Below are 15,180 nucleotides of genomic sequence, written 5' to 3'. Positions count from 1 at the left end.
TATTCATTATACTTAATCACCGTCTCCCGCACTAGCAAGGTAGTGCAAGGAAACAGACGAAAGAATGGCCCAACCCACCCACATACACACGTATATACATAAATGCCCACACACGCACTTATACATGCACATACATTTCAACTTATACATACATATACATAAACATATATACACATGTACATATTCATACTTGCTGCCTTCATCCATTCCCGTCACCACCCTGCCACACATGAAATAGCATCTCCCCCCCCCCCCCCCCTACTCCAGCTAGGTAGTGCTGGGAAAAGACAAAAAGGGCCACAGTCTTTCACATGCACTCAACTGTTATGTGTAATGCACCAAAACCACAGCTCCCTTTCCACATCCAGGCCCCAATTCACTATACCTTGCACACCTTTCACTATCCTGTATGTTCAGGCCCCAATCACTCAAAATCTTTTTCACTCCATCCTTCCACCTCCAATTTGGGCTCCTCTTTCTCTGATACATATATCCTTTGTCAATTTTCCTTCACCCATTCTCTCCATGTGACCAAACCATTTCAACACACCCTCTTCTGCTCTCTCCACCACACTCTTTTTATTACCACACATTTCTTTTATCCTTTCATTACTTACTCGATCAAACCGCGTCACACCACATACTGTCCTTAAGCATTTCATTTCCAACATATCCACCCTCCTCCACATAACCCTATCTATAGCCCATGCCTCGCAACGTGCTGTCAATGAAGTGAATCAGGGCATGTGAAACGTCTGGGATAAACCATGGAAAGGTCTGTTGGACCTGGATGTGGATAGGGAGTTGTGGTTTTAGTGCATTGCACATGACAGCTAGGGACTGAGTGTGATTGATAAGTGTATGTGAAGCGGCCGGGATTAACCAAGGGAAGATCTGTGATGCCTGGTTTTGGATATGGGGCTCTGGGTTCTGCGCATTACGCAAGACAGCTAGAGAATGGTTGTGAACGCACGTGGCCATTCTTCGTATGTTCCTGGCGCTACCTCGGTAACCCGGGAAACGATTGCCAAGAGTGCTTCAGTGTGTGTGCTTTTGTGGAAGAGACAGTAATTCAAGACATCGAAGATGGTCGGAATTCACCCATACGTTACGAAATCCATACATGTTAGGCACTTTTCTTGACTTTACTCGAATGTCATTATATTTCATATAGTGAAGCCCGATAAAGGACGTGTTACATTTGCCCATGTAATTATGTGTATTGATATTTTTTGTCTTGTATTATTCCTATGTTACTGTGTTGTTGTTCATTGGTTCGAGACAAGTCTCGAATTATCATCAGCAACATTAGGGAATTTCAAAGAAAACCTAATTCGTTGATAAAGTAACCTGGTTTACATTCTTTTACATTGTTAATTGATTCAAACTTAGATACTCTTAGTATTAGATATCATATCTAGAAAGTGCACTATATTGTGGCAGAATAGCGTTCGTGGGGAAAGCCGATCTCGGCCCTTTTAGGTAAGAAGAAGGTATTTATCTGTGAGTCGTGACTGTGTTAACGTGTTAGGAGGTGAACGTTATCTTCGTTGACTCCAGGACATTGATTCTGCTTTGTATTCAAAGATCTTGGACTGCTAATGTATCTATTTTAAGTACCTGTAAGTTATATTTGTATAACGCAAGACCGAAGACGCATATAAACGTTCCCTGACACCTGTAAACAACAACGGTAGGTTGGTGTTGTGTGTGAGGTTCTTTCCTATGATATAGTTGGTCTTTCTTGTAGTAGGAAGTGCTCACGCTGATCTCCATGTATATTCAGTGAAGGTGATATTTCATTTATATTCTTCAGGATACGTCCATCTGTCCGATAGTCTGGAGACCTGGTGCTCTTATTAGAGATACAAATAAACACACTTGGCCACTGTTCGGTCTGATCAGCGAGTTTTAAGGAATGTCTCCTGATCAGTAGTTTGATAGGGAAATCCATCGATTTGATAATTGAATCTGGTAATTTTCTTACTGATAGAGATCCTGTGAAAAAAATATATTGTAAGCAGGATTTAGATAAGCTGTGTAATGATTGATTTGTTTCATATAATACCGTATGTCCAAGAGATGAAGTGATACGTCATCCTAACTCTAGTACAATACTGTCACTCTTAGGGTTCAAATAATTAGGAATGTTATGTTCTCTGAGCGTACAGGGGATGAGAGACACGTTACATATGTACAAGTCTGAAACTCCCTCCCCGTAACGCACATAACAGTAATCACATCCATTTATCAGTCTTGCCGAGGGTATGATGAAGGCTTAGGATGGTGTGACAGGGGTATAGGATCTGGCTTGTCCACTTCTCTCGCTCAAGGCTGACTAATATATTCTAATTTTGACCTCACTCACCGTCTTTCCACTTGCTCCAAGCTTTCCCCGTATGTGTAATTTTTCATGAGAACTTGCATAAAATGTTTCGCTGTCTTTTCATTCACTTCAATCCTTAAATCTCCAGGTTGTGCGATTACTTTGATTACTTAATGATATCCATTTGGGCGATTTTAAGTGGTTCGTTTGGACCACTTCGTTAAGGCCACTGCCCACATGTGAAGAGATCCACACAAACCGAACATGATAACTTGTTGTTTATGTCTTGTATTAATTTCTACCCCCTCTTTATTCACCTTCGCATTTAAATCACCCGTTAGTGATCAAAACGGATGACAATCATTAGTCTCCTTCCACAACACACACTTCTTTATCATCCTTCTCATGGCCTCGTGCACATGCAATAATCACCCACTTCTTGTATGTCACTTTCATTTTTACCCGCATTATTCTAGGGTTCGCTTCCTTACTCTCTTTCACGCATTCTTCTAACTCCATCAGAAGTGCTGACCCTTTCTTAACTCTCGCCCTCTCGCTGACCCCTGACTTTACCCGTAAGACATTGCCAAACCTTTTTCTTTTGCCTTATCCTTGAGCTTTGTTTCACCCAGGGATAGAACATCCAGGTTTCTTTCCCTAAACATACTATCTACCTCTCCCTTTTGCTTATCTTGGTCACACCCAAACACATTCAGATACCCCAAGCCTGAGTCTTTGAGGAGGATAAGCAGATAGATGAAATCAGCGGTGAAAACGATTCCATCATAGATTTTAACATACCGTTACCTTAGTGGTTAAAATTCCTTTACGGGAATTTGGGGTATGGGCTTTACTTAAATCTGCATGACAAGTGCCTAAATACAATTAGTTGGTAAACCTACGCGCGATGAGAATATATTAGATCTAGGTCTAACTACAAATGAGGATCGTTAACAACGTTGAAGTCGGAGAAAAGTTTGTATAAGTGATCAACGGCAAATCACTTATGAATTGTCTTTTATCATTGCTTGTAAGGCTGATGGGTAAGCAAAGGCGGCTGTATGTGCCTGCTTGGGGCGCTGATTTTACTCTCCCACAGTGATATGAAGTCCCACATACGAAAATGTTTTCGCAATAAATGAAGGCAGGAATGGACACAGACTACAAAGTATCGACTGCAAAGAATTGGAGTATGACTTTGGTAGCTGGATAACGGGTGTTCTACCCAAACCGACAAATAGGAGTGGTTGTAGAAAGCTTAAGGATCACATACAAAAGCTTGTCTCATGGGACGTTACTGGAAGGAGACCATCTTTCACAGTCATAAAACAGTGGCCCATGTTGTGCAACTTTTTATGGCATTTCCAGCATCTAGAATTAATGTTTCAGCCCTTTTTCCCATTAGTATATTGCGAGATTGTGGCTTTTTTCATCTCTTTCCTTAAGGCAAGTAATATTTCATAGAAAATATATTTTATTTCAAAGGAATTCAGTTATAAGGATTTTTTTTAATTGTTTTAACGAAGAATCTCGAGTTTACACCATTTGACCTGTTTAAGATCATTCCACCACTAAATGCCCATAGTTGTTGACATGACATAATTTCAGATAATCATTAATCGATTTAGATTTATTCCTGCAGACTTGGTAACACTGGGGTTACTACATCCTTAATATTATCTTAATTCTAGTTGTCATTAATCATGGTAGCCAAAGGCCATTGGCTGGAATATCAACTATCGTCGATTATGGAATTTTTTATGAAAATATGTTAAAGATTTACACTTTTTTTTATTTATGCAAGATCTTTATATACATATTTTAAATACGAAAATTAATTGTTACAAGGATCGGCTTGATATCAAAGTCGTAATATACACTAATAGTCATGGAGAACGACCACTTAAGTATTTTTTTCTTTTCAACTTACAAAGACAGGGAGAGCTGAATGGGCTGTGGGGGAAAGGAGGGCATTAGGAATCTGTTGTTGGGAGCGATAGACTGCGTCTGCACCTGAATTGCTTCCAGCATTATTACTGACGGAGCCACACGGTCTCGTATTTGGTGCCCACGACCCGGTCCATGTTGTAGTGTACGTAACTGGTGCCTGGGATGAGACGTGAGTACAGGAGGCGGTAGCCATGGTACTCCAGCCCCAGCAGCAGACGATACATGTCGTCCAGGGCAGAGAGATTCTCGTCCTTCGCCAGGGGCAGGTGGAGGAGCATTCGTATCTGTGAGGTGGTGAGGGAGACGTTACTGTAAACCACCTGCGTTGTACGTGGTGGTAGTATACACCATTTTCGTTACAATCCACCTAACAGCGTTCGATGCGGCAACATTCACGGTCAATTGAGATCAAAAGCTTTTTAAGTTGTAAGTTTTGAAGCCATAATATAACTACGAGAGGATTAGATCACAAGTTATTTATCAATTATTACACTGGAAGATAAGCAGTTCAGAAATTGAACAAAAAAGTAACAAATATATTAATATAGACTAACAAAAAAGAAATCTAGTTCCTCTTGAGTGGTGTAATACTGTAATATAATACTGTAACTCCTGAAGCGTTAAGCCTCGCTCATAGAACTGAAAGAAATTTTAGAAACTTTTTAATTCAATTTCCTGAGTGCTGCCTACACTATAGTAACCTATTGTGACTTAACGCTGCAAATGAATATTTGAGTACCTGTTTGACGTGGTTGTATGCCTCGTAGCCAGAAGTGAAGAGGTTCCTCAAGAGGGTCCACTCGCTCCCTTTGGTCGTGGTCTTCACGTACTGTATGGTCTTCCCCTGTGAGGTAAATGCTAGGTTTCATTTAAGGCAGGAAGCTCTGGGTCTCGATCCCGTGTTAATGACCCATCGAACTCCTTACAATGACACTTAATTGGGGAACCCCGAGGAAGTGGGTTCCTTGAGTCGACCCCTATATACTGACTCTCAACTCGAAACCCCGGGAGTTCAGCTGTGGGTTTCGACCCCGACATTGTGACCCTCAACTTTGACATTCAAATCCTCGGAGGCTCCGGGTGTCGACCCCAATGTAGAGACCCCACTCAGAACCCGAGGCGGCAGGCTCCCAGTCTCGACCCTGTTATTAACCTTTAACTCGGAACCCAGAGGAAGCAGGCTCAGGGTAACAATCTCGTTCTAGTAACCTTTTACCTTGGATCCCTAGGCAGTCAGGTTTTGGGTCTCGAATCTGTTATAGTGGCACCTCAACTCTTGATTCCGAGAAGCTTGGCTTCAGGCCTCGATCCCGTTAAAGTGGCTCTCAAACCCTGTCCCCTCTGAGGCAGGCTCCGGGTTCGATCCCATTATAGCAGCCCTCAACTTGGAACCTAGTCTCGAACCTGTCATAGTGATCCTTCATCTCGGATCCTCAATTAGTCAAGCTCTTGATCTCGAACCCCAATTTAATGGCCCGGAGTTCTAGGTTACAATACCTGGACAATACCAGTCTCGTCCTTATGTGGAATAGGGAACCTCCTAGCACACATATTGTAGTCCTTTGGGCTCGAGGACTTCAAACATTTTTATAGAGGACTACTGACCGTGCAATTGGAGGGAGGAGCTTGAATGACAGTGTGACAACACAGGCAGTATGTCGCTCTATCAGTGACTGACTCGGTATATAAATATAGACTGTATAACATTTGGACTGAGTCAATAATTTGACTTACAAACTACGGTCTAAAAAAGAAAAAGGCATATAACGAGGCAAGTTAGGCTAGACTAACCATTCGACAATGCAGGTAAAGTCATGCCTAAACCACACGACTGACATTATCAAACAAGATTGATTTCCTCACTAAAGTTGGTCAAGATATGAATCAACCAGAGACAGAGGAGGAGAGCAGTTTTGAGGCCAACCATGTGACTCAGGAGGTTAATGAAGTTGTCCAGGGTGTAGGCACCGATGCTGGAGGAGTTGGTCAGCTCTAGCGGGTAGAGGAAGACGTTCTTGCTGACCTGCGCGTAACTGTACTCCGTCAGGGCGGTGACCAAGTGCGTCCGGCAGCCTCGCTTACCCATCTGTGAAAGGACATGAACTGGGATGACTTGTAGTATTGATACAGTGCAAAAAACCGTAGGCATTTTCCGGATAAGTGACAGGCGACCGTAAATGCATTGCTGGTCATTAAAAAGGTAAAAATCCAGCTTAATATTATAGGGCAAAACCTAAAGCATGATAATTACAGTGATTTACGATAATTCTTTTACAAAAGCGATAGTTAGACCTCATGCAATATGGTTAATGGAAGATAACGAATCTATACGTAGCGAAAATTTACCAAAACTAATTACAGTAGTTAGTATGGCTGATGAAAGCACTAATAAAGAAGATGGAAATGTTCTGGTATGATGAAACATTAGGTGTGAGTGTAATTCTTTTTCTCATATCGAGCGAAATTTATTGAATTCACTTCGTTGTCCTATAGCTTCAGGTACCGTAAATACAGCCACGTTCTGTAGTCTTTAAGCCATTTTTATTTATTGTTTAACTTTTAGTTAGGACGGTATTTACAACTCTGAATCATTTGAGTCACCGTTGAAAACCAGTACAAACTATCCATTATTCTAGTCACATGACCCGTATGATGTTTTGAAATGTCTTTTTTCAGATATTATCGCTTATTTCCATTTTCTTTTTGTCTTCCTAATTGTAATAAAGGAAAAGTAGCCGTCATGAGAGTAAGGCTCGTTGGACGGACGTGGCCAATCTGCTTTTAATGTGTGCGTGCCTATCATTTGTGATTGTTTGTGCTGAGAATGTTTACCTTCGTGTTGTATGTATATGTACCATGTCTTTTGCATACACAAACCAGTCTAAGCCGGGTACCCATTTATCGACCAGCCCCGGGTTTCGGGTTGGGCCAACTACCGCGCCAAGGATTCGATCCCAGGCGATGGTCAGTAACTCATCCACTACACCACGTTGGCCTGCGCGCGCGCGCGCGCGCGTGTGTGTGTGTGTGTGTGTGTGTGTGTGTGTGTGAAATGAACGGTCCTTGACAGTGACCTTTCCACGTGCCCTTACCGTAGTTTCAAACTTTATGTCCTCCCGGTTGACGCCGAAGGAGTAGATCCTGCAGGAGTCCGGCGTGAATGGAATTCCGTCCAGGCAGATGTAGGTTCCCTCGTGACCCGACACCTGGCCCACAGACAGCAAGAAATTAATAACTTTCCAGCGTCACAAATACTTACACACACACACACACACACACACACATACGAACATCATATTGCGGTCATGGGCGGGTGTCATCTACGTTGCAGGTCGTGGGCGGGTTACACCGAAGTCATGGGTCCTTCTGAACACGTCAGCTAGGGAAGCGGCTGGTGAGCAAAGTTTGACTCGGGTGCATAGGACTTGACTAGTCCAAGGTTCATAGTACACCTAAATATGGGAAACGTAAGGTTGTGTGTGATATATATATATATATATATATATATATATATATATATATATATATATATATATATATATATATTTCATACTATTCGCCATTTCCCGCCTCAGCGAGGTAGCGTTAAGAACAGAGGACTGGGCCTCTGAGGAAACATCCTAACCCGGCCCCCTTCTCTGTTTCTTTGGAAAATTAAAAAAAAAAAAATGAAAGGGGAAGATTTCCAGCCCCCTGCTCCCTTCCCTTTTAGTCGCCTTCTACGACACGCAGGAAATACGCGGGAAGTATTCTTTCTCCCCTATCCCCGGGGATGATATATATATATATATATATATATATATATATATATATATATATATATATATATATATATATATATATATATATGTGTGTGTGTGTGTGTGTGTGTGTGTGTGTGGTTGAGAGAGCTGAAGATGTTTTGAAATGGTTTGGACATGTGAAGAGAAAAAGAGGACAGGATGACAAGGAGGATATACTTGTCAGAAGTAGATGGAGCAAGGAGAAAGGGTATACCAAGCTGGAGGTGGAAAGATAGTGAAAAAGTGTTTGTGTTCTGAGCCTGAACAGGCAAGAGGGTGAAAGGCGTGCACAGGATAGTGAATTAGAGCGATGTGTTGTAAGAGAGGTTGTACCAGGGCCTGTGAAGCGGCCAAGAGAATCCGTGGAAAAATACGTGGGGTTTGGATATGGCTTGCGGGCTGTGGTTTCTGTGTATTGACATTCCATAATCCTATCAACTGAATAGTTGTTCTGTGTACGAACTAAGAACGTTCTTTTTCACTCACGCTGCCTGTGTTCACCTTTAGTGTTAACTTCACTCACAAGTTCTCCATCCCTGTTAGCTTCGTACTATCCCATTCTTTCGATTACTTTTACCCTTTACACCTGCCACAGTTCTTCTTCCATTCTCCTGAGACTGTAAACAATTTGTTGTCTACAATCGGAACTTTCTTGTTTAATACTGTAACTTTGTCCTTATGTCAGGAACTTTCTTGTTTGGTATTGTAACTTTGTCCTTAACTGTCATACAGAAGTTTCACCATCCACTCCTCTCCAACTTATCACTTGTATTTCTTCTCTTCTCAGAAGTAGTGTGTGTGTGTGTGTGTGTGTGTGTGACACTGCAGCTATGCCGACTTACCGAAGTATCCTCTCCTTCCGAGAGCGTTGAGCCGGGGACGATCAACGAGTTGGTGCAGTTGACGGTGACGTGAGTGATGTAGTCGAACAGATCATCTGGCGCTGTGGGCAAGTAGGGCGGGCGCTGCTGGCGTAGCGCCGGCGCGGGAGTATGGCTGTACCTGGTAGGGACAGTGGTGACGATGCTTACTCGAATCACAGTAACAGTTCCTGTAACCTTGTTTCTTGTACTTACGTTTGATAGTGGAAATGAGTCATTATTGTCTTGTTGGTCTCTTTAGTAGTTCATCTACTGTCATAAAACTAGTCATGTCCTTTCAAAAAAAAAAAAAACCTGAAAACTGTCGAATAGTTCTGTGATTTCCGTGGATGGGTTGGAAGCAAAAGACTTGGAAGCCGTCCGTCTGTGCACAACCTTTCTCGCTTGGTACCACACCTGCTGCATCACTAGACCCCACATATGAGCCAGCTGCATCTAGCATTTTGCAAAGGCCAGGTACAGCGTTGTAATACCCATTTCGACTATCAAGTCAGCACACAGCATGGGAAAGTAGCGTAGACTTTCGCGTGTCTCTGATGTTTCGCCACTCCTCTTGTGGCATCAAAGGGACCGGGGAGCAAGTATCGAAAATTAGGCAGACCAGGATCGGTTATGCGTTTACTGCATGACTATTGTGTATAATAAAAACTCGAACATTTCAAACACCTAGTAGTCGATTGATATTGAATACAAAAAAAAAAAAAAAAGCCGACGAGATTTGCTAATAGCAACTTAGAGCAAGAAGTAACACTAATACCTTTGAACACATGATGGAAGCTTGAGCAGTTCCAAATCTCGATCAAGCTTGTGGTTATACTGTGACTTTGTGTAGCTAGGCTTTTGGTTACACTCAGGACTTGATGTAGCTTTGCTTTTGGTTGTAGGTCATCATTCTGGGTTTGAAAGTAAATATCATGGATGATACGGTATTAAGGACAATGTTCCTTTATTCATCTAACGTGCATCTGGGATGAATAAAGTATTAGGTGTCCACGTAACGCGGTGTGCATAGAGAATCATAGATTGTTGTGATGATATGGAGAATTCCTGGCAGTGAGGATATTGTGGGTATTTGACAGGAATCGGAGTGTAGGCGACTTGGCGTCATATGATGGAATTTGGCACGAGTTAGAATACTGTACAAAAATTGTACAGCAGGTTCTGGCCTGCTGTGTTGTGTTACAGACTGATGCAATGAGGCTAAGGAATCCCTCAGAAAGAAGAAATTTATCTGGCAAGATCTACCCCATTCTGTGACATGGCATAGAATATTACAAGTTGTATATGGCGCAGATATTGGCGCTTAGTGGAAGGACCACGCAGGTACGAGGAATGGTCGGTTTGACTAACTACCTAGGCTGGTTTCCAGAATTAAATCACCCTAAAGTGATAAGGCAGATTAATATGTGGAGTTAGTGTGGGAGCAGGACTTGTGTGTGTGACAAAGCGGTGCTGGTTTTAAGGGTTAATGTATGAAATAATTTTATGAAACTAGTTTGATGGTCAAACTGCTGGTTATGGACCACTTTGCAACCTGGCTTCCTCACCTCAGCTGAGACTGTCAACACCAGCAGACCTTCCTTAACCTCACTGGAGGTAAGACGCGTAACGTGCAATATAGCTGGTGTGATATCTATATTTCGTTAAGTGAGTCACGAACACAACGATATAGGTAAATGTGATTATGCTAACAGTGACTTGTGTAAAGTGCAATAGTTGTATTACACGGCTAAGATTAGTGTCGACAGTGATATATTTTCAAGAATGGTTTGTAACAAGAACGAAAAATATTGTTATTCATGGTGATATAAAAACAAATAAGTGGTTAGTTTGTGAACTGATAGGGGTCAGGAGATGGTGATAGAAAATTAGCGCAACGTTCATTCTTGTATGCGTCAAGTCAGCTGTTCCTACCGTCATATGTCACTCATCTACCATAGAGTGAGTAATGATTCATGATTTAAGATGAAAATGTGCAAAGTGGTATAAACATCAGAAAAAAAAAATGATTATATACAGTAGTCAGGAAAAACGTAAAATAACTGCAGTGTATTGGTTGGTGAACTATTTGGTGAAAATATATGTTTCCGTAAAGTAATAACTGGTGTATGTATAAATGCCTTTGGAAATATGTACATTACTTAATATAGCGTGGTTACATGGAAAAAAATTGTAAGAATGAATTGTTAATCAAGGCTGTCTTAACCCTACAACACCCGGGCGGCGCTGCCTAAGGTAAGTAAAATATTTACTTTAATATCGACTCTTTTGTTTGATTTTGAGCTTGATGTCATGTTGTCCCCTACAAATTTTAAGGGACGCAAAAATGCCTGGCTTAGAATGTTATGAACTTAAATTCCCCCTTTTTATCAGTGCCCTTAAATCATGTGACACCTGGTACTTTGATAATTTATCCATTATCCTTATCCTTCATCTTGCTGTCGTAATGCAAGTATTCGTAAATATCAATGGTGCTACTTAATTTTGAATTATAAACATTATGGGTAAAAAGATTGACAGGGGTAGCAAAGTTCTACGTTCATATGATAACCCTTAATTTCGATAAATTAACATTGAACGACGTAAATTTATAACCATAGTCGTAATGATAAACTTTTATTGATAGAATTATTTCAAAATCGGCAAACAATCATTAACCACGTCCATGACAACCGCACTATGATGGTTATGCTGCAGTCAAATTGCTGTAATTGACAAATTGATTTAGTGTACTTCATTAAAATTCAGTAACAGCTTTGCATTTTCGTTTTTTTCGCATATTACTCATTTATTTATTCATTTATTTATGCATTAGATATCTTGAACTTGGTATAGTATTTAATATTTTTCTGTTAGTCTTATGGCAGCTTTTCGCAAGAGTTGATACCGTAGAACACCATTTTTTTTTTTCAAGTAATCAACCGGCAAATTTACATTGTTACTGACTTTCCAGAATTGTCCTTTGATTAAGCTTCAGTGTACCATTATGGGAGGAAACTTTTTTATTTTCCCGAAATACCCGACAAAAATATTTATTTCTTTGGAGACTTGTGATATATGTATATTTATATTATTTTTTGTCTGAAATGACATCCTTCTTGGAATTCAAGATAATTTGTTTTATATGTACTATAACACCGCACTTAAATTTTGCATTGTCTTATCATTGCATTATTGTATTTGGAAATATTGCACTATTGTAGTATTTTATCTTTAATTTGTGCAAATTGATCATGCAAAGTTGTTTTAAAGTCATTATTAGTTTGCATAAAGAAATATTTACATGTTAGATCGCCCTTACAGACATCAAAGTTCGTTTTCAAGTATTTTGATTACATTTAACTGTGCCTTTGAAATATCCTTGAAAGTATCCTTTAAAGTAAAATTATTTACTGTGTTCCATTCTCCTGCGATAGTTACAATGAGTCTCATATTAAGATTATCCTGCGGTAGTTATAATGTCTCATATCATTATCATTATCTCATTATCCTGCGATAGTTACAATGAGCCTAAAGATTATCAGTCAAAAATTGGTTAGTCCCCATTCATTTCCTAATCACAAGCTTCTTAGACTGTCATGAGTCAAGAACAACTACAATAACAATAAGTATATTGTTTCTAGTTAAAGATACCAGCTGAGTAAATTTCCCCACATTCAGTTTCTTGAGACAACGCTAAATGGTAGACACAAGTCGAGCTAACGAAGTCTAGTAAGGATATCAGGTGAATAATTTCTTCACACTCTTGGTTTTCTTAAGACTACACTAAATGGGAGACACAAAGTCGAGCTAAGTTGGTTTTATATATCACGACTGGAACGTTCACCTTGACCTCCTGCAGCTTCCTCTACCACACCTCATTCGTCCTCCCTTCTAGAACGGAACACCTATACAACTCCGTTTTCTTCTTTACTTGGAGCAGTTATCCCACCATATGTTCTTTCTCCTTCTTTCTCCTGCCCATCTGCATTCTGGGCATTTCTCTCGCAAATGCCCGAACAACTTCCCTAAACACCTTCCCATTCCTCACACAGTTTGATTTAAACCCCCCTAGCCTAATTCTAAGCCTCTAATGGTAGTAATATTATCCGTAAAACACCTCGCATTCCTCATACAGTTTGATTTGAATCCCGCCTGGCCTAATTCTAAGCCTCAAGTGGTAGTAATATAATCCTGCGAATCAGTATTTGAATGATCCATGTATCAACAAAATCTTTTGGGGTAAATGAACAATTCACAATTTATCGGTGTACATTTTTTTTCTGTATAGTGCATTTGTCTCTGGTAAAGTCAATCCAGTCTCGAAACAAAGTACAGATTGAAAGTAGCGCCCCGACTTCCAGTTAAGGCGGGAGATTGGGAAAGAAATTCCCCCCACAGTGTAAGGTCATTAACTCTTGGGCACTGCAAGTCACACTGTTAATATCACCCTATTTCGTAGCAGACCTGCGCAGAATGATTTAAGACAGTGGTATTATCTTACCCCTTCATTTGAAGCTTAGATACTATCGGAATTGTTTTCTCCACTAAACCTCTCTCCAACCCCTTATCGAGTGTAGATCATGGGTGTTCAGTTCATTATCCTAACCCTGCCAAAGAATTGGTGCTAATAGAGTAGAGTAAACCTTACCTATAGAGCAGGAGGGTGGCGAAGATGGAATAGGCGAGAAGGGAGCTGATCAATGCTGCGGACGTTATCTTATAGCCTGCACTGGTTCCAAAATGTGCCATTTTCGCGTATTTATTGTCTTGCACTGCAATCATAGTCACTTGCAATTGAGCGGACTTTAAGCCTCTTCACCACACTGACAAAGGTCACTCAAATTTTGTCAAGTTTTCCTCGTTTGTCTTGAACTTTTCTGTACGGCTTTATATTATCAGTTTCTTGAATTAGGTAGCTTGTATTTACGGTAAGGTTATTTTGATTTTCGTGCTTGCAAGTCTTCTAACTTGTAACGTTAAGGTGAGACTATACATTTAAATGTTTATATATAGACGTGCGATGGGTGTGTGTACAGCTCCCGTACCTGTGTTGGTGGAGGAGGCTGTGACGGTACGTGGTGGTTAACCCCAAGGCGACCCAGTAAACGAGGAAAGTAATTTTCAAGGCAACTTTCCATTTTTTTTTTTTCTTCGGTCGTATTGATTTGAGTCAACATGATCATATGATGACGATACCGCCACTGATTTGATACCTTTACATGAAATAACTTTTCTAGTTCATAACTTTTATCGTTCTCGCAGTACATTTTTGCTCTGTGAATGTTAAGTCTCGCTAAACGCTCGCCTGGCAGCGGTGATGGACCCGAGGACACATCAACAGTTTTCACCTTAATTTCATTAGAACTGAAGGATTTCGGTAACGAAGATTGGGTATTTATCTGAGAGTTAGTGGAGATGGCAGAAATCTGAGAAAATGTAGTAATATATAGCGATGAGACACGAAAGTAAAACTCCCTCTCCGTGACGCACAGATGTTAATCACATAGATAAACACGCATAAAACATACTCTAATACACACACACACACACACACACTCCATACATTTACCTTGACACTGTATTTACAGGGATTCTTTTTGTTGTCCTTGCCCATGTCTACGTTCTCGTGTGCCATTGATGTATGTTTGGTTACACACTGTTTGTCCATGCACGAAAATTTAATGCCACAAGGCTTTATATCCAATATAGATACTGGATGTATTGGTATTTGGGTCTCAGGGACTGAGTTACTTGGTATTTTCTCCAGTCTGACTGACCCAGGTGTTAATACACTTCTCTCCCAGACATGTAGCTATTTTCCTTTCATAATCATTAGACCGTATCTCTCAAAAGTCTTAACCCATATTATCAAAACGGTTAGCCATAAACGGTGATGCACAACTGTTTTATGCACATGATTTTGTATGATTATTCATTGTCGATTGACAACATATGGATTTCATGCAATTGCTATCTAGAACACTTCCAAGTTGTACCCATTGTATGCCCATATAAGTAATCGGTAGATATCCATTAATTGAAAAAAAAAAAGGATTTTAAGAAAGACTTAGGCATATTCTTCAGCAGCTTTGCTACATTAAGATAGATTATACATATATACTTTAGGAGCTCGTTATGAGGGAATTATTTTCTTGTTAAATAGCATCTGTATATCTATTTCAAAGCACCGGATTCATCATTTCAACGTCGTTTTTTTCCGTAGAACATTTATCGTTATCCAGAACTTGCTGTCAGCTGC

At 40.4% G+C, this 15,180-nt stretch overlaps 1 protein-coding gene across 1 annotated transcript; it reads right to left on the bottom strand.

The window, feature by feature from the left end:
• Window positions 1-4,097: 4,097 nt before the first annotated feature.
• LOC139765742 (probable methyltransferase-like protein 24) lies at window positions 4,098-14,005 on the bottom strand. Its single transcript, XM_071693555.1, has 6 exons — window positions 13,570-14,005; window positions 8,901-9,060; window positions 7,369-7,482; window positions 6,201-6,362; window positions 5,016-5,120; window positions 4,098-4,560 (listed from the first exon to the last, which is right to left on the bottom strand). The coding sequence occupies exons 1-6, from the start codon at window positions 13,701-13,703 to the stop codon at window positions 4,360-4,362; spliced, it is 876 nt and encodes a 291-aa protein (XP_071549656.1). The 5' UTR covers window positions 13,704-14,005; the 3' UTR covers window positions 4,098-4,359.
• Between the last annotated feature and the right edge of the window lie 1,175 nt (window positions 14,006-15,180).

This window comes from Panulirus ornatus, chromosome 4 (assembly GCF_036320965.1).
Source record: "Panulirus ornatus isolate Po-2019 chromosome 4, ASM3632096v1, whole genome shotgun sequence".
In the NCBI taxonomy this organism is placed as follows: Eukaryota; Metazoa; Arthropoda; class Malacostraca; order Decapoda; family Palinuridae; genus Panulirus; species Panulirus ornatus.
This window is presented reverse-complemented; position numbering and strand designations above follow the sequence as displayed.